The 19293-nt window shown below is 45.9% G+C and overlaps 2 protein-coding genes across 5 annotated transcripts; both read left to right on the top strand.

Moving 5' to 3' along the window:
• Positions 1-77: 77 nt before the first annotated feature.
• On the top strand, positions 78-2250 carry YBEY (ybeY metalloendoribonuclease). Of its 4 annotated transcripts, XM_049816741.1 has the most exons (3): positions 78-430; positions 682-750; positions 986-1185. In XM_049816741.1, the coding sequence occupies exons 1-3, from the start codon at positions 92-94 to the stop codon at positions 1070-1072; spliced, it is 495 nt and encodes a 164-aa protein (XP_049672698.1). In that variant the 5' UTR covers positions 78-91; the 3' UTR covers positions 1073-1185. The 4 variants fall into 4 exon arrangements, with proteins under 4 accessions (XP_049672698.1, XP_049672718.1, XP_049672709.1 ...); XM_049816761.1 differs by lacking the exons at positions 682-750; positions 986-1185 and adding an exon at positions 2176-2250; XM_049816752.1 differs by lacking the exon at positions 682-750.
• POFUT2 (protein O-fucosyltransferase 2) lies at positions 1065-17142 on the top strand. Its single transcript, XM_049816729.1, has 9 exons — positions 1065-1341; positions 2176-2426; positions 4084-4228; positions 4578-4688; positions 9028-9094; positions 12560-12685; positions 13833-14013; positions 14870-14993; positions 15263-17142. Exons 1-9 carry the CDS (start codon positions 1172-1174, stop codon positions 15414-15416), a joined length of 1329 nt encoding a protein of 442 aa, XP_049672686.1. The 5' UTR covers positions 1065-1171; the 3' UTR covers positions 15417-17142.
• The last annotated feature ends 2151 nt before the right edge of the window (positions 17143-19293 follow it).

Here is a 19293-nt window from a genome sequence, read left to right as displayed (position 1 = left end):
GGGGCGGGGTCCCGCCGGCGGGGCGGGGGCGGGCCCGCGCAGGCGCAGCGGGGAGGGGGGGCGGGGTCCGGCCGCCGCCGCCATCAGCACCATGAGCGTGGTGCTGCGGAACGGCCAGCGGGTCGTGCCGGTGCGTCGGGCCCCGCTCCGCCACGCTGTGTGCGCCCTGCGGGCCGCCCTGGGCGCCTCCCGCTTCGACGTGGGGCTGGTCTGCGCCAGTAACGCGCTGATGCGGCGTCTCAACGGCGTATACCGGCAGCGCCCGGAGCCCACCGACGTCCTCTCCTTCCCCTTCCACAGGGTGGCGGCGGGGGAGCTGCCGCGGCCGAGCTGCCGTGACGAGTACAACCTGGGGGACATCTTCCTGGGGGTGGAGTACATCCACCAGCAGTGCCGCGCCACCGGGGAGGACTTCGACAGCGTCCTGGCGGTGAGCCCCTAGAGCGATCAACTCGGTGGTTTTAAAACTTACATATTTTAACTGGTGAGCCCGGGCACTGCCTCATCTTTAGTCGGTTTACGTGCAGAGTACCGGCTCTTCCCGGCTGATTCCGGCAGATAACCTGGTGCGGCGGGGTCAGCCCCCTGTCGGCGCCGGGGCCGTCCGCCCTACGGGAGAGATGCTGCTGCCGCTGGGCTCGTGTTTGTAACGCGCCTCCCTCGTTCTTCCCCCTCGCACAGGTGACGGCAGCCCACGGGTTGTGCCATTTGCTCGGCTACCAGCACGGCACAGAAGGCGAGTGGCGACAGGTACGGCCATGCCCCGCAACTGACGGGGGGGGGGAGGTGTCCAGCCTTACGCGTCAGTCGTACCCGGCTGGAAAGAATCCACCTTTACCGGCCCCCCACCCCTAGGCCCCCCCCCGCGACGGGGAACCGGGCGGGCGGCTCTGCGGAGCTGTGGCCGGCGTTGGTGCCGGACGCCGCTAGCCCAGCCGGCGGAGCACGCTGACGGCGGCCTCTCTCCCGCGCCCTCCTCCCGCAGATGTACCAGAAGGAGGTGGAGATCCTGGAGGAGCTGAACCGGCTCACCGGCGCCAGCCTCCGGCCCCTGACCGCCGGCCTCTTCTGAGGGAGCCGCGTCGGGGACCCCGCGGCCGCCGCTTCCCGCCCCCCACACCGAGGGGCCGGGCCGCCGCCGGGGCCGCCCCGGACGTGGCGCGGCGCGGGGATGGCGGCGCAAGGCCCCGGCCGCCGCCTCCTGCCGCTGCCGCCGCTGCTGCTGGGCCTGGCCGCCCTCGCCCTCCTGCCGCCCGCCGCTGCCCAGCCGCCGCCCGTCGCCCTCCGCGCCGGCCACGCCGCCTCCTCGCTGCCCGCCGCCGCCGCCGCGCCGCGCACCAGGTGAGGAGCGGCGCCCTCCCCGCTCCCCCCTCCCCGCTCCGCCTCAGTCACCGTGGGCCCCGGCGGGGCCATGCCTGGGAAGCAGCCCCCCCCAAGCCGCAGCCCCAGCGCGGGCCCGCTCGTCCCGGGCCAGTCCTGCCTGGCAGGGTCGGCCCCCGGGACCCTCCTCTCATCGCAGCCTCCTGCCTGGTGTGCCGAGGGGGCACGGTGGGTAGGCGACAGGCAAGCTGCCGTGTCTCTGAGACATCGGCTGGTGGGCACGTAAGGGTCCCTCCTTCACCTGCTGGTGCTGTTGGGGTCGTTTCTTGGAAGATGCTGCCATCACAGTTGTTTGGGGCTTTCCTGCGCTGAGCGTGGCCTGGGGACCCCTGCCTGTCTGCCCTGTGGAGGGTGACGTGCCCTTTTCCCCGTGCCTCCTGAACGTGTCCTCCCGCCTTCGTGTTCAGCTCATAGGAATTAGCCTGAGTAACATACCAGTTGTTTCACCATTCTCTCACCACACACCACGTTGCCCTCCGGACGAGCAAGACATCTGAGGGGTTCACTCCTTGGCCCTCCGCATCCTGCAGGAGAGGCTCATGGCATGTCCCACCTTGATGACGTCCCACGAGGAGAGTCTGGTGGCAGCCCCCCCCCCCCCAGCTCCTGCAGCACTCACTGCTCTTGCCTTCCCCTACTTCATCCCCTTCCATCTTCTGAGTACCACAAACTCATGAAAGAGGAACAGTTTCCATCCCAATAGAGTTGTGTCACGTGATTGTGGGGTAAAAAAAAAAAACCAAACCATAAAAGTTTTAAACTCCTGAAGTAATTATATTGCTTTGTTCTTCCCAGATACCTTTTGTATGATGTAAATCCTCCTGAAGGGTTCAACCTTCGCAGAGATGTCTACATTCGCATTGCTTCCCTTCTAAAGACCTTGCTGAAAAGTGAAAACTGGGTGTTAGTTCTGCCTCCCTGGGGACGTCTTTATCACTGGCAGAGCCCCGACATCCCTCAGGTTCGGATCCCTTGGTCCGAGTTCTTCGATCTCCCAAGCCTCAACAGGAACATCCCTGTCATTGAATATGAGCAGTTCCTTGCAGGTAGAGTATGGAATCATACAATCTAAATTGACTAAGTATTTCTTCACAGGTTTATCCTTATATGTGAAATAAAAAAAGTTAAAGGTGGCGAGAGGAGGGATGGGAAAGAATTGTGCTGAGCAACAAACGACTAGGATGAAATAACCCAATTATTTGGCAGCTCTTTTGATGTAGCACTGTTGATCCCTCAGCTTCCTCGGGACCCAGGAAAAAGACAGTTAATGTCTCTGGTTGAAGTCACAGAAACTTCTGTGTAATTTTGGCCATAGCAACAACCCTGTAAGGAGAGAGAGGCAGCCTGCAGCTCTCTGTCAAAATACAGTCAAGCCACCTTTTTCTGGAGGTGGTCGGACAGTAAAAGCTCTACATTGGGTTCTTCAGTGAGCTTACTTTTTCATTGTAGATGCTGCACATACTCAAAGTACTTATCTCCTGCTTTTTGTGTACAAAATGGTATGTAGGAGAAAGGCTTTTGTCCTGGTCTCAGCTGGCATAGAGTTAATTGTCTTCCTAGTAGCTGGTACAGTGCTATGTTTTTGAGTTCAGTATGAGAACAATGTTGATAACACACTGATGTTTTCAGTCGTTGCTAAGTAATGGTTAGTCTAAAGTCAAGGATTTTTCAGCTTCTCATGCCCAGCCAGCAAGAAAGCTGGAGGGGCACAAGAAGTTGTCACAGGACACAGCCAGGGCACCTGACCCAAAGTGGCCAACGGGGTATTCCATACCATGGGACGTCATATCTAGCTAGTATAGGAACTGGGGAGTGGGGGCGGGGGATCGCCCCTCAGGGACTAGTTTGGTGTTGGTCTGCGAGTGGTGAGCAATTGCCCTGCGCATCATTTGTACATTCCAATCCTTTTATTACTACTGTTGTCATTTTATTAGTGTTATCGTTATCATTATTAGTTTCTTCTTTTCTGTTCTGTTAAACCGTTCTTATCTCAACCCATGAGTTTTACTTCTTTTCCCCATTTTCTCCCCCATCCACTGGGTGGGGGGGGGGGGGAGTGAGTGAGCAGCTACATGGTGCTTAGTTGCTGGCTGGGGTTAAACCACGACAGCTTTCCCTGAGAATACGGAAACCATGAAGTTGGTTCCTTTAGGATTTAATGCCATGTTGAGCTAATCACCAAATACCAAAATCTGCAGCAGTGTCACAGACTTCTTCAGCAAAGGAAATCAAGGACACCAAATGTCACACTTCTGTAGAGGGCTCTGAAGGGGTTGTTGTCCCCTACTTTTCAGGAAAAAGTGTTTAGAGACCCTGAAATTTAGGGGAAAAAGGGCTTGCACTTGTCATTTTCTTGGAGTCATTCCTCCCATAGCAGCTACCTACAGCATTGGCAACTTCTGTGCTTCGTGGTGTGTTTTACCCAGCTTTTAAATTTACATTTCCATGGCAATTCAGTTCTGTTTGGCACATTAAATCACACATAGCTGGGTGGGAGTAGCAGATTGTCACATCCCCTGACCCTTGTAGCTTTTCTGCCTCACACAGAACTTCCTTTCCTTTTTTATAGGGAAAACAGGGAAGAGAGAGAGTAATGTAATGTTAGCATTTCTAGCAGATTTTTTAACTGCAACTAATGCTAGTTCATACCTTTATCGTGTGATTTTTCATGCTCACAAACACTTTGCTTTGCCTTCTGCTCAGAGTCAGGTGGGCCCTTTATTGAACAGATTTATGTCCTACAAGGCTACGCAGAAGGATGGAAAGACGGAACATGGGAAGAAAAAATAGATGAAAGGCCGTGCATTGATCAGCTTATGTACTCCAAAGACAAACATGAGTACTACAGGTAACAACTAGCAGTCCTTTCAGTCTCCTTTTTAGTTGTTTTCAATGAGACATTTGCCTACTCTAACAGAACTGACTTGTGAGGTTATTGTAGTGGTGTTGTCTGTGAATCTCTAGATGCTTGGGGTTCACTTTGGTTTTAAAACCCCATCAATAATAAAATTTGGTATTGGTACTAGAAGATCTAATTTTCGAAAGTTGTTGTTTCACACAAAAACAGTATAAAGGAGCTGCATGGTTTGCTTACATTATATATCATCTTTCTAGGGTGTACTGTTTATTTGTTTCATTATGTATGGCATTAATTTAAAATACAAGCCTGTGATCCAATACTTTGTGTTCCCTTTCAGGGGATGGTTCTGGGGTTACGAGGAAACGCGGGGCCTCAATGTCTCCTGTTTGTCTGTCCAAGGATCTGCCTCTATTGTGGCTCCCGTCCTTTTGAAGAACACTTCAGCACAGTGAGTTGCCTTGTATTACTATTTATTGTTGTATTGTGTGCTCACAAACCCATTGCCAGGTGGGAAGAGCCGGGGGAGCTTACAGGCTATGTCCCACTGTTGGTACTTCATCACTGAGTTATTGTAATCCATAAAATCATTACAAAAATAATTTACACTGTAAGTTAGGTTAAATGCTGCGGTGCTAAAACCTACAACGAAATAGCCTTGAGATCCTTCATATTCTTGCCACCCTGCGTTTACCTTTCCTTCCTTTACCCTTTGATGCTGGCTCAGGAAGGAACGAACAGAGTGGAATCAGTGTTTCCCAAGCCTACATCTCAAATCACGGGGTGCAGTGCCTGGTCTCCTGTCACGTCCATCCTCAATAGTGTGACCCAGGTTTAGAGAAAGCAAGCAGCGTGTTTTGTCTTTCTGCTCTGAGATGCCACTAGGACAATCAGAGGAAGGGAAAGCTCTTATACAAGAGATGGAGCATGCTTACATTATATCCAAGTAGCAAAGTATTTCCAGTCAGCCGTGACCCTGTAACAACTGAAGACATTGTAGCAATGCAAAAGCTGCTGGGGTACAGGGGAGAACAGGAAGAGGAAATAATCACTGTCTATGAATACCTCAGGGGAATAAATCCACAGGAGAAACAAAAACTGTGTGAGCCAAAGTGCAGTTTTGCCCTAAGAGCAAAAAAAAAATCCAAAAATTTGACCTCAATACAATTTAATTGGAAATGAGATGAAGGTTCCCCTAAGCAGAGCAGTGGGGATCTGTAGTACCTCCTGCTGGGAGAAGAGGAGGCAAAGTCCTGTTTTTTAACAGGAATGTTGTTCTATTTGTAGGGGTTATACCGTAATCTTTGCCAGTGACAGCTGAAAACTGCATTAAATAAGCCATAGAGGTCTCCATGTTTAGCCCTATAGTTAACTCTTTCATCGCAACTGTCAAAGGTCTGGTGATGAGGAAGGTCAAGAGAAAAATTAGGAGTGGTGTCCAAGTATTCCTAACACACAGACAAGGTGCCTTATCCACAAGATCACATTTCTCAATCAGACACAAGTAGAAAGAAGTACCAACATAACAGCAATGTAAGGGCAGCTGCAGTGGTTCATGTTAGAACTAGTGGTTCATGTTCAACCCAGTCTAGTTCAGTGTGTGAAATCCAAGAGTGACTAAAATCAGATGTCTGGGGAAAAGTATAAGAACTGGGCAAGTGTGTGTAAGGCCTCCCCTGAGGCCTGTCACACCCTTCAGATTTGTGGCTGTAGGGACCAAAGAGTCAAAAGTGATCTTCCTATCTTTTATATCCTTCAGTGAGTCCATGTATCTGTGCAAGCTTCCCTTTGAGCCCCCATGCACACTGTTAGCATGCACAAAGTCTTGGGACAAAGGCTAAAGGTTTTGCACCTTAACTGTGCATCCTATGAAAATCCATCTCCTTTTGTAACTCCTACATGCAAGTTTCATCTAATGTCCCCTAGTTTGTATAGTGGAAGAGACAGGGAACAAACAGCTCTTCCATATTAATTTCCATGCCATGCGCGGTTTTACATCTCTCTATCATATTCCCCCTCAGTTGTCTCTGCAGTGTGAAGAGTCCTGGCTTCATTAGTTGTTCTTTGCATGAAAGCCATTCCACGCCTTTGGTCATCCTCGCTGCCATTCTCTGAACTGTTACAGTTCAGCTGGATCCTGCACACTGAGTGCAGGCAGACCCATTACATAGTGGTATAATGACGTTCTCTGTTTAGTGCTCTCTTACTGGTAATTCCTAATATACAAGTTACTTTTTTTTGACCTCTGATGAGTGTTGCCTTGACGTTTTCATCAAACTGTCCTCATTCCTGAGCATCAAGCCCTTTAGTTGTCAGATTAAGCCAGTATTTTTTTTACCAGATGCACTGTTACGATAGATTTCATCTGCCACTTTATTGGCCAGTCATCAAACCTCTCTAATTCTTCACAATTGGCCTTTGTCTTTGCTGCTGTGAGCAATTTAAAATGATTGGCAAGCTGTGTCACCCCCAAGTTAGGAATATGGTGAAAAGCAGGTCCCTTCCGCTTGTGACCTCCCTCTACAATGAGAACTGGACATTTATCCTGATCTTTAAACTTTTTTTAATCCGTGCGAGGACATTACCTCCTGTGCCATTGCTGTTAAGTTTTCTTAAAAGCCTTTAACGAAGGCTGTCAGGAAATCCTGGTAGGCAATGTCAATGAGATTTCCCTTATTGGCATGTGTGCTTATGTTTTCAGACTACACTGATTGTTCAGAGTTCAGAGCTCCATGTTGATACTTCTCCAATTTACTTTAGGTATCCATTAATTCTGTTTCTTTATAATAGTTGCTATTAAGTTGTCTAGTACTGACAGGTTTACCACTATGTTGCATCCCAGACCTCCCCAAAATGTGTTTTTAGAAAGCTGACATCACATTTGCTGTGTTGCAGTTTTAAGCAAGAAGTTGCATACCAGAATTGGTGGTGCAGCTGTTTCACCCTTAAGTTCCTTGACAACTGTTGAGTGAATACTGCCTGGTGTTGGCCATTTGTTGGTTCACTTTGTCTAGCTGTTCCATCACAGGACGCTTCCTATGGATGCTTTGGTTTGAGGCGCGTCCTCTGAGTTCCGCTGTAAAAAGTAGTTCTGGCATGTGAATCCTCCCAGCTCCTCCACCTAGCGCCCAGCTACAAAAAATTACATTAGCTGTTCCTGTCATGACATTACTGTCTCTTAAGTGCTTGTTAAGCCTTTAATTTCCTTTTCCTTTCTTTTGGAAGGAAGATTTGTCATTAGATTGAAGGCCTTTATTTCTGGTTGCTCAAATTTAATTTCTTTTTTGACCTCTTAATTGTCTTTTTGTTTAACTTCATGGAGTTTGAGCCTTTTTTTCCTTCACTTGGACACTACTTCTGCATTTTTGCCTAGTCCTGTTTTTGAAACTGAATGCAACTGCAGTAGCTTTCCTTTGGCCATTGTTGATCCAGCAGGATGTTGAAGATGAGTACATTTATGGCCACTGTCACAGAGTAGCACTTCCACTGCGAGATTTTGGTCCATGACTTGCTGCTGCTCAAGACAATGTCAGGAGCTACTCCCTGCCCAGTTGGTTCATAGAACTGTCAAAGACAGTGTCTCAACCTGCGGTTGCTTAGTCACCTCCTGCTATGATACTTGCCCAACCTACCTGGGGCTAGTTCACATCTCCAGTGGCTGTGGTGACTTGTGCACCGTGGCATCTCAGATCTCCCATATGGCCCTTTTGGCCAGACAATCTGTTGTAAGGTCCTAGTACTGTATTATTACTCTTCAGGTGTGCTCACTTACAGGAATCTTCCTGATACATTTAGTTTATTAATTTGATTTACCTCCAAGCTTCCTGTTAAATGCAGTGCTGCTTCTCTACTAGCACAGTCTAGTCTATTTTCCAGATTATTTGTAGCCTGATATGCGAGTGTCCAGCTGATTATCAGCAGTGATAATCTAAAGCTGATTTGTTATGTCCTTCTTCTCATTTCAGTAGAAGAAGATCCGGATAATGGCTTTGACTCCCTTCAGCAGAAGCATTTCTCTGTGTTTTCACTCATATTCAGTGTTCTCAGAGCACAAACTAAACCTATGCTAACAAACTATCCCATATGCTCTTGGATACTCAAAACTCAAAAGAAAGTTCTGCTTCAAATCTCTTCTGCTTCTTAGAACTTGGATAGTGCAGTTATGTTTCCAGTACACAATCCTGAACTGTGTGTATTTATGAAAAGCATGGGCTGTTTTCATGTTATGTGGACTTGCCTCGTGTTTCATTTTTTTAAATTTGTGCTCAGTTGTTAACACACGTTTTTGTAGTGTCTATGTGTTCTTTGATTTGTTGCTTTACTGTAGGACACTTTATTCCACACCTTCTCTGGTTTTGCTTTTGTGAGCATGACTCATGCTTCTTCCAAGAAGCTCTCACGTGCTCCAAGGCTAGGCATCACCTCATAGGTCGCTTCTCCCCTTTGTATCACTCTCATTCTCAGCAGTCTTATTTCCCCTGCAGCAACTACTGTGAGGACTATGTGAGGGACTGTTAATGCTTGTTTGTGTTTAACTGTCAGAATTAAAAGTATCATTTATTAAGGAAGAGAGCAGGAACACACAGTGGCATAGTTCCCTTCTCTCCTCAGCAGGCTATGGGTCACAGTTGGCTTTATACAGAACAGATTGGCAGCCTGTCCCTCATTCCTTGTGCTCCCTTTGCAAACAGATCATTGTCTGTGCTTTATCCTGGTTACTGTATAAAGAAACATCGTAATGTAAACTCTATTCCTAGGGGAACTGCACTCAGTTTTACAATTTTTAATAGGTCAGTGATGTTAGACAGAGCTGAAAACCTTCTTCATGACCACTACGGAGGGAAAGATTATTGGAATGTGAGTATTTTCCAGTTAGCTTCTCTAGACTTTCTACTTGGTTCTGATAAAAATTAAATAACCGATATGTGCTTCAGTTTCGCCTCGGGTTTCTTTTGTTGAAAGTAACTTGTGTCTTATGTTTCGGCAGTGTATGCTAAAGATGGTCTTCAGGCTGCTGCGGATTAATGTAATGCAGGAATTTGTCCTGGTGTCTTGTCCCCAAAGACTCAGTGTTGCAGGGCATGGTGTTTAGAAGAAGCTCCTCTATGCAACACATCTGCAATCAGAAGGGAGCTGCCTTAGTGCAGTTTCTTGTCTAGTCAGCCTCAAGATGAGACTTTTTCAAAAGAATTCCTGAAAGTGCTCAATATTGTCCTAACTGTCTCCCCATTTGCTTCGGTGGCAAAATTCCCACAGGTTTCAAGGTAACACTGAGCACTTCGGGAGACCCTACCCAAGGGTCTGTGGTAAAATAATTCCTGTGGGAAAAGTTTTAAGACAAAGTTAAAGGTTCAGCCACAGGAAAATGGAACACAATATGGAGTGCTTGATATAATTAAAATTTCTAAGAGAAAGTGACTCTTACGATATTATGAAACAAGTTCCATAAACCTCAGTCTTGTAAGTTATAAACATCTGGCTATTCACTTTGTATGGGGCATATTTTCAGAAATGGACCAAACAGTAATTTTCTAACTATGAATTTTTCATTGAGATTGACTTTCCAAACAGAGAAATGCAACCCACATATAATTTTTGAGTCTGACTTGTAGTCCTGTAAAAGCAGATGTGAAATCCATATGGATCCATAACACACATTTCTTAACAGTTGCTACTTCAAACATTGTCTCAATGATTTAAACTTGTCTCAAAATTGTTTAAAACTTTCTGGAAAATACTCTTCCTTGTTTTTAATTTCAATTTTAACTACCTGCATGATTTTTGGTGGTTGTTGTTTTTCTTAATAACTCTCTGGATAACATCTGGAGTTCTTCATAAATCTTGCTAACAGATGCCCTCGTCTCAAAGTTTTTAAATTGTAACAAGCCAGCTTCCCTTTGCAACCAACCTACATCTTCGGTGTCCAAAAATATTTGAGTTTAATATTAAGCCACATTGCTCTCACTGTTGTGACCATTTTTGTCTAGACTTCTCTACCACTGCAAGCTAAAGGTATTGTTTTGGGATTCTTAATGGTTGAATGATCATGGAGCAGGAAAGATCTCCCAAAATGGTTTAGGAGTAACTGTTGAATCCCTCGAAGAGCATCAGTGTACCACATAGACCACATGAGTGCTTTACCATCTATGTGGAAGCAGAAAGTTCTCTAAGGACCACTCTAGAAAAGCCAGCAGTTTTGCACTTGGTTTCACGATTTTGGGGGGACGATCTCAAAGAATTAGAGGATCTGTACCATTAATTCATGTACACAAAAGGAAGCATAACGAACACTGATTTTGTTTGTCTGTTTTCCCTAACTTAGACTCACAGAAGAATTCAGGTGGGGAGGTGTCTTGGCAGCCCTGCCTCGAGGTTTGCACTCCAGAACTTGATCTGGTGATTTGGGGCTGTGTTCCGCTGAAGGTGGAAAGTCCCCACAGATGGAGATCCACCACCTCTCTGGGGCCTTTCCCATGGTTGTGCCACTCCTGTGGGCAAGAGGTGTTGCCTGATATCCAAATAAAAGTTGCCTTGCTGCAGCTTGGGCCCGTGGCTTCTTGGCTTTTTCCATGCACCTCTGAGAAGCAACTCTCCCTTCTCACATACAAAAGCGGAGAAGAAGCAAAACTTGGAGGTAGTTGGAAAGGGTGGCAATATTGCATATGCAGATTTGAAACATACACTTTAAATAAGAGGATAACCAGGTACAGAGGTCATCCACTTAGAAAGTGCATCAGTAGCGGTTCACATATTCATCTGTTTTCTCCTTTATGTATCCTGTTGCAAAATAAGCGTTCACCCAGAACAACTGCTCTCAGAGTGCTTTGTGCCTCGGAAAAACTTGGCACAGCATACTGTGTGGGTGCCCAACACGACATAGCAGTCATGCAATCTGTCATAATGAGGTTTAGAGGTGTTTGACACAAACAAAGCATTCAAAGATGTTTATTGTCCTCCCCAATGCACTGCACTGCCATGGGTTGTGTACATGTGTTTGCTGCCTCTTGGGCATACTGTGCTCATCACATCTTGGGTAAGGTACCCCATGACTTGACTTGACGGGATGGTATTGTGTTGACATATTACAAAAAGGAGGGAAAGTGTCTCTCTTGAAACTGCAGCGTGAGCGTTCTGCAGCAGGCTGTGCACTTCCTCCCTTAATATAAAAGTTTTGCTGAAGGATTTGGGATGGGATTTAGAAAGCCAGCGGTGATCTCTTTAAAGATGCTAGAAGAGCAGGCTTTGTACTGCTATTAAATATTTAGAGGAGCTTGGATCTCCAGGTGCCAGTTAGATGGATCTTACAGAAGACTAAATTGCTCTGTGTCTTAACTGAATGGTATGGAGGAGGAACCGGTTCAACCACAGCGAGTTTGGCACATGGAGAAATAGCTGCTCTGGGAAAAGCTGAAAAAAGGCTGGCAGATTCTAGTTCCTGCCTCTTGTGCCTTTGCCTTCCTCTAGCAGATTGGTGTGACTGTCTTGGAGTACCAGTAACGCTCTGCCTGGCTTCTCCACTGTGTAGCAAACTCTGTCCACCGCGGGCTTCACCGTGCTGAGAAAAGAGAGGCCATTGGAAATCGAAGAGGAGTGTTTTAGTTGCACCTTCTTTGGTGCCCATCACACGACAGGCTACAGACTTGTATAAAATTAGGAATTAGACCAAATTGCCAAGTGTCTTTGGTGCCCATCACGCGACAGACTACAGATTTGTATAAAATTAGGAATTAGACCAAATTGCCAAGTGTCCTTTGTAAGCGGTGTAAGTCACATGGGATCTCTTTAGTTCTGTTGTGTGTGCCTGTTAATAAGAAGGCTATGTGTGACTGTGTGCAGTGGTAACTGCATCACAAAATGTTTGAAAGAGGGTTATCCACAGGTGAAGGAAATAATTCCTTTTTCATCACTTTTCCACTGAATTTGTTAGGAGTGTCTGTGGCTAGATGCATGATTTTTTTTAAGCAGATTTTATTCTTATGGGTGTTTTGCAAGCTAAAGTTTTTGCCCAGCTTTTGTTTCCAAAGGTGAGGTATATTGCTAGAGTGTTTAATTTGGTATATTATGTGTTCTGCTGGGAATTACAGTCTACTCCATACTCCTATGTATTGCAGGCTCAGACGAGTATGCTGGTTATAAATGTGGTTATGATTAGGATTAAGCAGTTAAAGCTTAGATGAAAGGTTAGAAATTGTTGCTTGTAGTGCTGCATGGATGTGTCAGAAGTAACTGCAGCCTGGAAGCTCTGTGTATGTGAAACTATCTCCATTTAGTAATTTTTAGCTCTGCCTTTTTCTGACGCGGCATCTGCTCTTATTCCAACAGACCCGTCGGAGCATGGTGTTTGCTAAACACCTCCGTGTAGTGGGAGACAAGTTTAGAAACAAATATCTTCAGTCCACAGATGAGGCAGACAGGACTCATTACAAGGAGGACTGGACACAGATGAAGGTAAAATCATAACAGTCTGTTTCCCATAACAAATGTAGTAATTTTTCCTTTTTATTTGTGTACTCCTGGCCGTACACTACAGGGAATATTGGAAGATACTTGTGAATCTAGCTCTCCCTGCTCAGATCAAGGTGGATGTGCATGTTCCTACTGTACCCTCTTCTCCCTGTGTGACATGGGTCTGTTGAGATGTGGCTGACTGGTTCTGGGTGCCAGATTTCTGTTACCCTCATTTAACTAAAGGAAACTTTTATTTCTTCTTGTATTGAGCATCATCTGTGGGTGTAAAGTTCAGCTGCAAACTGCCAGTTATGGATTTGGTCAAGGAGAGCAATTTTTGCTCACAAAGATTTTGCACTCTACATTCTCTTGTATGACGCAGGCCACCCAAGATCAACACTGTCCTGGTCTCAGCTGTAACAGAGTTAATTTTATTTCTAGTGGCTGGTATAGTGCTATGTCTTGGATTCAGTATGAGAAGAATGTTGATAACACACTGATGTTTTCAGTTGTTGCTAAGTAGTGTTTAGACTAAGTCAAGGATTTTTCAGCTTCTCATGCCCAGCCAGTAAGAAGGCTGGAGGGGCACAAGAAGTTGGCACAGGACACAGCCAGGGCACCTGACCCAAAGTGGCTAAAGGAGTATTCCATACCATGTGATGTCATGCCCAGTATATAAACTGGGGGCAGTTGACCTGGGGGGATGGCTGCTTGGGAACTAACTGGGCATCAGTCAGCGACTGGTGAGCAATTGCATTGTGCATCACTTGTTTTGTGTATTCCAATTCTTTTTATTATTATTGTCATTTTATTATTCTTATTACTATCATTATTAGTTTCTTCTTTTCTGTTCAATTAAACTGTTCTCTCAAACCGTGAGTTTTACTTTTTTTTCCCCCGATTCTCTCCCCCATCCCACTGGGTGGGGGAGGATTGGCTGCACGGTGCTTAGTTACCGGCTGGGGTTAAACCACAACAAACATATTGCAGTAAGTGTCCAAAAATACTGCAAATCCATACCTTAAAATTACTTTCTGCAGCTAGAGTAATTCAGTGCCTTATCCAGAGATTATGCATTCAGCCCTTTTCAGTGCGAATGAATAGTGGTGCTCTCAAGTCTTAAAGTTTCTTGATCTTTCTCTCTTAGGTTAAGATGGGCACAGCTCTAGGTGGTCCATACCTTGGGGTTCATCTCAGAAGGAAAGACTTCATTTGGGGTCACAGAGAAGATGTGCCTTCCCTGCAAGGAGCAGTAAAGAAAATCCGCAGCCTCTTGGAGATGCATAAACTTGAAAAAGTTTTTGTAGCCACTGATGCTGTCGAGGAGGGTAGGCAGATTATAGTCAGTTTAGGATTGATAACTTTTGACAGTGAGTGCAGCAATTACCACTTTGTTGTTGACTGGAAGTTCATATGCCTCTACAACTGAACACGGAATTGAATAAGATTGGGCAGCCGTTTCCTTCCAGCTTGAATAGTTGGTATCCAACCATTCATTTGGTATTTCCCATAGGAGGTTTGACAGTCTCTACAACAGGAAATTGGGAATCTATTTTGCGTGTTCCTCCTCCTCTTTCTTCCATCCCACCTTTTTTCTTAGCATTTCAGAGACTCTTGGACATGCTGGTGGGAAGGGTCCTCTGAAGTCTCCCACCCAGCCTTCCCCTTGGCTGTCCCCAACACCAGACTGGGGTGGACCTGGCTGTGTGTGGCCAAGGCTTAGAAAACCCCAAGGGTAGGGTTCCCCCCCCGAGGCCTTATCCCAGGGTTGGACCTCCCTCCTGGTAGTATCTATGGACCTGTTTCAATGCATGATGTTAGAATAACCCTGCAGGCCGCAATGACTAAGTTTGCTGTAAAGAAAGGCCTCTTGGTATACCTGTCCTGGAGGATTAGACAGTGAGGCTAGTCCAGAGGCTAGTGGTAGCATCTGTTCTACCCCTTGCAGGCTTCCCCACCCCCTGAGAACTGCCCCCCTCGGCACTGTGTCTGTGCCTCACTGGCTCCCCCTGCACCTACAATACTCTGACGTTTGGCAAATGAGTTGTAAAATTTGTAGGTGGATTTTGGTTCCTCTTCCTTTGTAACTGTTTGCCTACGGTCTCCTTAAACACTTACATTTTATGCCAGCAGCAAGTTGCTCTTTATAACGTAAAAATAAATTTTCATCTTTCCTTTTTTCAGAGATTGAATTGCTCAAGAAACTGCTGCCCGAGATGGTGAGGTTTGAACCCTCTTGGGAGGAGCTGGAACTCTACAAAGATGGGGGCTTGGCTGTGATTGACCAGTGGATCTGCGCACATGCAAGGTACTGAATTTGCCTTTTCTTTGAGGAGCCAAATCTTACTGTTACAAAACTGAATTTTGTTTTTGACCCAGATATAGTTGTTTACAAATCATGTATGACATGATATTATATAATTGATATATATAATAGTTACATTATTATACATATATATATGATAATTTCATTATTGTATCATTTCAGTGAACATTAAAGTTCATTGGACTGAAATCACTTACTTGCATTTTAAAAACTGGCCCCCTTCACAAACCCATTCTGATTTTTTTTCACAGGTATTTTATAGGCACCTCAGTTTCAACATTTTCCTTCCGGATCCATGAGGAAAGGGAGATCTTGGGATTTGATCCAAAAACAACTTACAACCGATTTTGTGGTGAAAGAGAGAAAAACTGTGAGCAACCAACTCACTGGAAAATTGTATACTAAAATACAGAGAAATGCAAGGACTTCAGTAGTGGTGAGCTCAAAAGAACAAGGAAAAACTATGGGGAAATACTTCCCTTTGACCAAACTGCAACTCAGTCTTCTACCCTCTTCTTGGTGTTTACTTGACATGACATTTGGGTTTTGAAATATAAGCAATATTCATCTTCTTAGTCAGGCATTGATGGGAGCGAGAAAAATGAAGTCAGCCTGGGATCCACTTCTCAGTGTAGCTAGGATTAGAGGACAAAACCAGGCACTGCAATTGAGACTTGAAAGACAAAACTTTGTCCTGAAACTGAGTAGCAAGTGAACTAAGTCATGGCTTTCTTTGGAGTTCTGAGCAAGAAGAACAACACTTTTAACTTTTATAAATTTAACACAGCTGTGGTCTGTACTGCATTTCTGTCTTTATTTTCTGTTCAGTTCAGTGTTTGCCTCTCTGGTTGCAAAAAATATGTCTTGGTTTTCTAACCTGCACTACATGAGCTGCAGATTGTGTGTAAACTCTGCTGTTCCTTGGGGAAACCTTCCCTTTTCAGATAGCAACTTGTCAACATTCAAATGGTCTGATGCAATCGATGCTCAATAAAAGAAGAGGAGGTTGTATTTCTACCTGAACACCAACTGCTTCTAATAGCAGTCTCAGTGGGTCGGTGCTGAGAGAGTCACAAAGATGGGGCTTGCAGGATGGTAAAAGAAAGGTTATGTTTCTTATGTTTTACCTTTACAAAGGAAACTTTTTTCCCCCATTGTCCTCCCAAAGGCCTGTTCAGTTGGACTGATGCAAAAGTCAGCATCCTTTTGGGATCACCCAGTTGTTCAGTTCAGTGGTGGTGATGCTTTGCTAGGGAGCATGCAAAAAGGCCTTTCAAGTTTCCACATCAGTTAAATAGATTGTCCCAGTAATTCAACAAATGAATTTTCTGCATTTCTGCTTTCAGTTTATGTAAGGGAGGAAACCGAGGACAATCACAGTTAAGCAAAGGTCACTGGGCCTTGAGTTAATGTGTGTAAGCCTAGCAGCTGGGAACCTTGTAGGTGAGGTTGTGCTCTGATGGAGGTGGCTGGCTGGTGGTACAGGGGAAGACCCCTGTGCTACACCACCAGCCAGAGGGAAAGTGCAGCTCGCATTTGAGAAGGGTTTTGTATGAGTATCAATTCTAGCTCTTGCAGTCTCCTGCTATGTAGAAATTGCCTGCTGGGAAGTATTCTGCTTCGTTCTGTGCTTCAGGTCGACATGGCTCTGTTAAGCAGGAGAAACCTTTTTCAAAAGTGGACGAGGAGACAGATTTCAAAAAGCAAAGCAGACATTTTTCCTTAAAGTCAGTTTTACCAGATTACCTTGCTGTGAGCAGACCCTTCACTTGCTCTTTCCTCTTGGCTTGAGTAGGAATATATATAACCCTCCTGCACTGTGCAGTGGACGTTTCACAGATGCTTCCACACAGTGAGGTGGTCTCCTCTTGTGCAACTGCAGCGGAAGCTGTGAAGGCTTCTCAGACAGTTGTAGCAGCAGCTCTCCTGTTCTTACCAGCTGTTTATTGTATCTCTGTGCAGCAGCTGAGCTTCTCTGGTGACAAAGCGGGGAGCCCAGCATTTCAAAGCAGTGCCTTTTCCCACCAAGTCCAATGTTCCCATTTAGCCTGTGTGGTATGTAAAGCGATGGTGGCATTTTACGTGTAATGTATACCTCATTAAGAAAAATAAAAAGCTTTGTAGCATTTTATGTGATGTGTCCATGCTTCTTACTTTTTCTAACAGTGTATTTTGCTGTCTCCTGGCTTCATAGCATTGGACTCCAGTGTAGGAGAAACTTGGATGAAACCTGCATGCCCTGACAAGGTTTTTTTCATTGTCCAGTGAGGTGCTGCAGTAGCAAGCGTAGCTGGCATTACCCTTCTTGGCACTGGGAGACTTGTTGTGGTTTAACCCCAGCCAGTAACTAAGCACCATGCAGCTGCTCACTTACTCCCCCCCCACCCAGTGGGATGGGGGAGAGAATTGGGGAAGAAAAAGTATAACTCGTGGGTTGAACAGTTTAATAGGACAGAAAATGACAATAATAATAAAAGAATCGGAATATGCAAAACAAATGATGCACAATGCAATTGCTCACCAGTCGCTGACTGATGCCCAGTTAGTTCCTGAGCAGCCATCCCCCCAGGTCAACTGCCCCCAGTTTATATACTGGGCATGATGTCACATGGTATGGAATACTTCTTTGGCCACTTTGGGCCAGCTGTCCCGGCTGTATCCCCTTCCAACTTCTTATGCCCCTCCAGCCTTCTCACTGGCTGGGCATGAGAAGCTGAAAAATCCTTGACTTAGTCTAAACAACTGAAAACATCAGTGTGTTATCAACATTCTTCTCATACTGAATCCAAGACATAGCACTATACCAGCTACTAGGAATAAAATTAACTCTATCCCAGCCAAAACCAGGACAAGACTGCTTCTAGTAAATCTCGGTGGCCCCCACTGCAATAGGGATGTAGAGAAACAGGAGAGAGTCCAGAGGAAGGCTGCTAAAATCATTGGTGGCTGGAGTATGTGGCATATGAGGAGAGGAGGAGAGAGCTGGAATTTTTCAGCCTGGAGAAGGAAGGTGAAAGAAGGATCTAACTGTTGTCTTTCCCTACATAAAAGGAATCACAAGAGAAGGCAGAGCTGGGCCTTTCTCAGAGGTGCGCAGCAGAAGCACAGGAAGCTGCAGGGACAACCTGCCACAAGGGAACTTTGGTTGGGCATGAGGTACAGCTGCTCACCCCCCGCCCCAGAGCTGCGCAGTCCTGGGATAGGGCCTGGAGAGGAGTGGTGGGTCTTTTGGCTGTGCTGTTTCAGCTTCATTGAAAGAGTCAAAAGCTCACGTGCAAGTAGATTGTACAGAAATGACATCCACCTTTCTGGCTCAAATAGAAAATGGGGATTAGAGAGACAAGATGTACACGAATTCATACGCACAAATACATACACAACTATGTGTGTCTACATGACCACAGCACCTTTCATCTGGCAATCTGTGCCAAAACATCTATCGCTCTGCAATTCTGTATTTGCTGGTGTTCTACCACTGTCTGCTGCTTTCTGGATTGTAGAGCGAGGCATTGAACAGAGCAGACCTTGTTATGCCATTGCACAGGAAAGCTTAGATTTGTATCCTTGGCAGTAATGCTGTTACGTTCCATTTTTAGAGGGACTTGCGGGATTAGTTCTCTCTGTGTCAGCGTACAGTGGACAAAGACACATTCATCAATGTGAAAATAAAAAGACCAAAAGTTCTGTGAGATGCAACAATATCCACAGGGAGTATTGCAACAGGTTTTCTCTCCACCTTCAAGGGCAAGCATCACGTGTTTTATGTCTGCTCCCATTCCTTTCCATAGAGGATGTTTTGAAGAGGGAGCAAAACCCAAAGCACAGCTGCAATTGTGTCCTTTGCACAGCCATCGTAGGAACCTGCTATGCTGGGTTTTTTTATTTGGTATGTCCTTTCTGGGCCATTGAGCTCCCTGGCTGCCAGCATAGCCTTGCTGTCACAAGGTGGAGACAGTAGACCAGTTTGTGATCAGTCCCAGAGCTAGATCTCCAGATCCATGCTGGAGCAGAGCAGCTGTCTCCAGCAACCAGCACTGGAGTAGTTTGTGGGCATGTGTAAAACCAATCAAATCAACCATGGTTGCCTTTAAATGATGGTAGGGCATACAGATTACTGTAACCAGCCTTGAATGGATGCTGAGAGAGCTGGGTGGTGAGGCAGAGATTATTTTCCCTCTTTTGGTGAAAAATTTCCTTGGGGAAGGAAAGCATTAAACTTTAATGGCTACCAGGTGTGTATGGGTCTGCTGTGTGCCCTTCTAAGCCCTCGTGTTTCTTTTTA

This window comes from Accipiter gentilis, chromosome 1 (assembly GCF_929443795.1).
Source record: "Accipiter gentilis chromosome 1, bAccGen1.1, whole genome shotgun sequence".
Classification (NCBI taxonomy): Eukaryota; Metazoa; Chordata; class Aves; order Accipitriformes; family Accipitridae; genus Astur; species Astur gentilis.
The sequence above is the reverse complement of the archived record's forward strand: the minus strand, read 5'-3'. Positions and strand labels throughout refer to the sequence as shown.

What these genes read in the sequence shown, in the direction of transcription:
- YBEY (XM_049816741.1), top strand. Translation starts at nt 92, where the DNA reads ATGAGCGTGGTGCTGCGGAACGGCCAGCGGGTCGTGCCGGTGCGTCGG. An exon ending in ACTTCGACAGCGTCCTGGCG is followed by an intron (nt 431 to 681) that starts GTGAGCCCCTAG and finishes CCCCTCGCACAG; the next exon opens with GTGACGGCAGCCCACGGGTT. An exon ending in CAGAAGGCGAGTGGCGACAG is followed by an intron (nt 751 to 985) that starts GTACGGCCATGC and finishes CTCCTCCCGCAG; the next exon opens with ATGTACCAGAAGGAGGTGGA.
- POFUT2 (XM_049816729.1), top strand. Translation starts at nt 1,172, where the DNA reads ATGGCGGCGCAAGGCCCCGGCCGCCGCCTCCTGCCGCTGCCGCCGCTG. An exon ending in GCCGCCGCGCCGCGCACCAG is followed by an intron (nt 1,342 to 2,175) that starts GTGAGGAGCGGC and finishes TGTTCTTCCCAG; the next exon opens with ATACCTTTTGTATGATGTAA. An exon ending in GACAAACATGAGTACTACAG is followed by an intron (nt 4,229 to 4,577) that starts GTAACAACTAGC and finishes GTTCCCTTTCAG; the next exon opens with GGGATGGTTCTGGGGTTACG.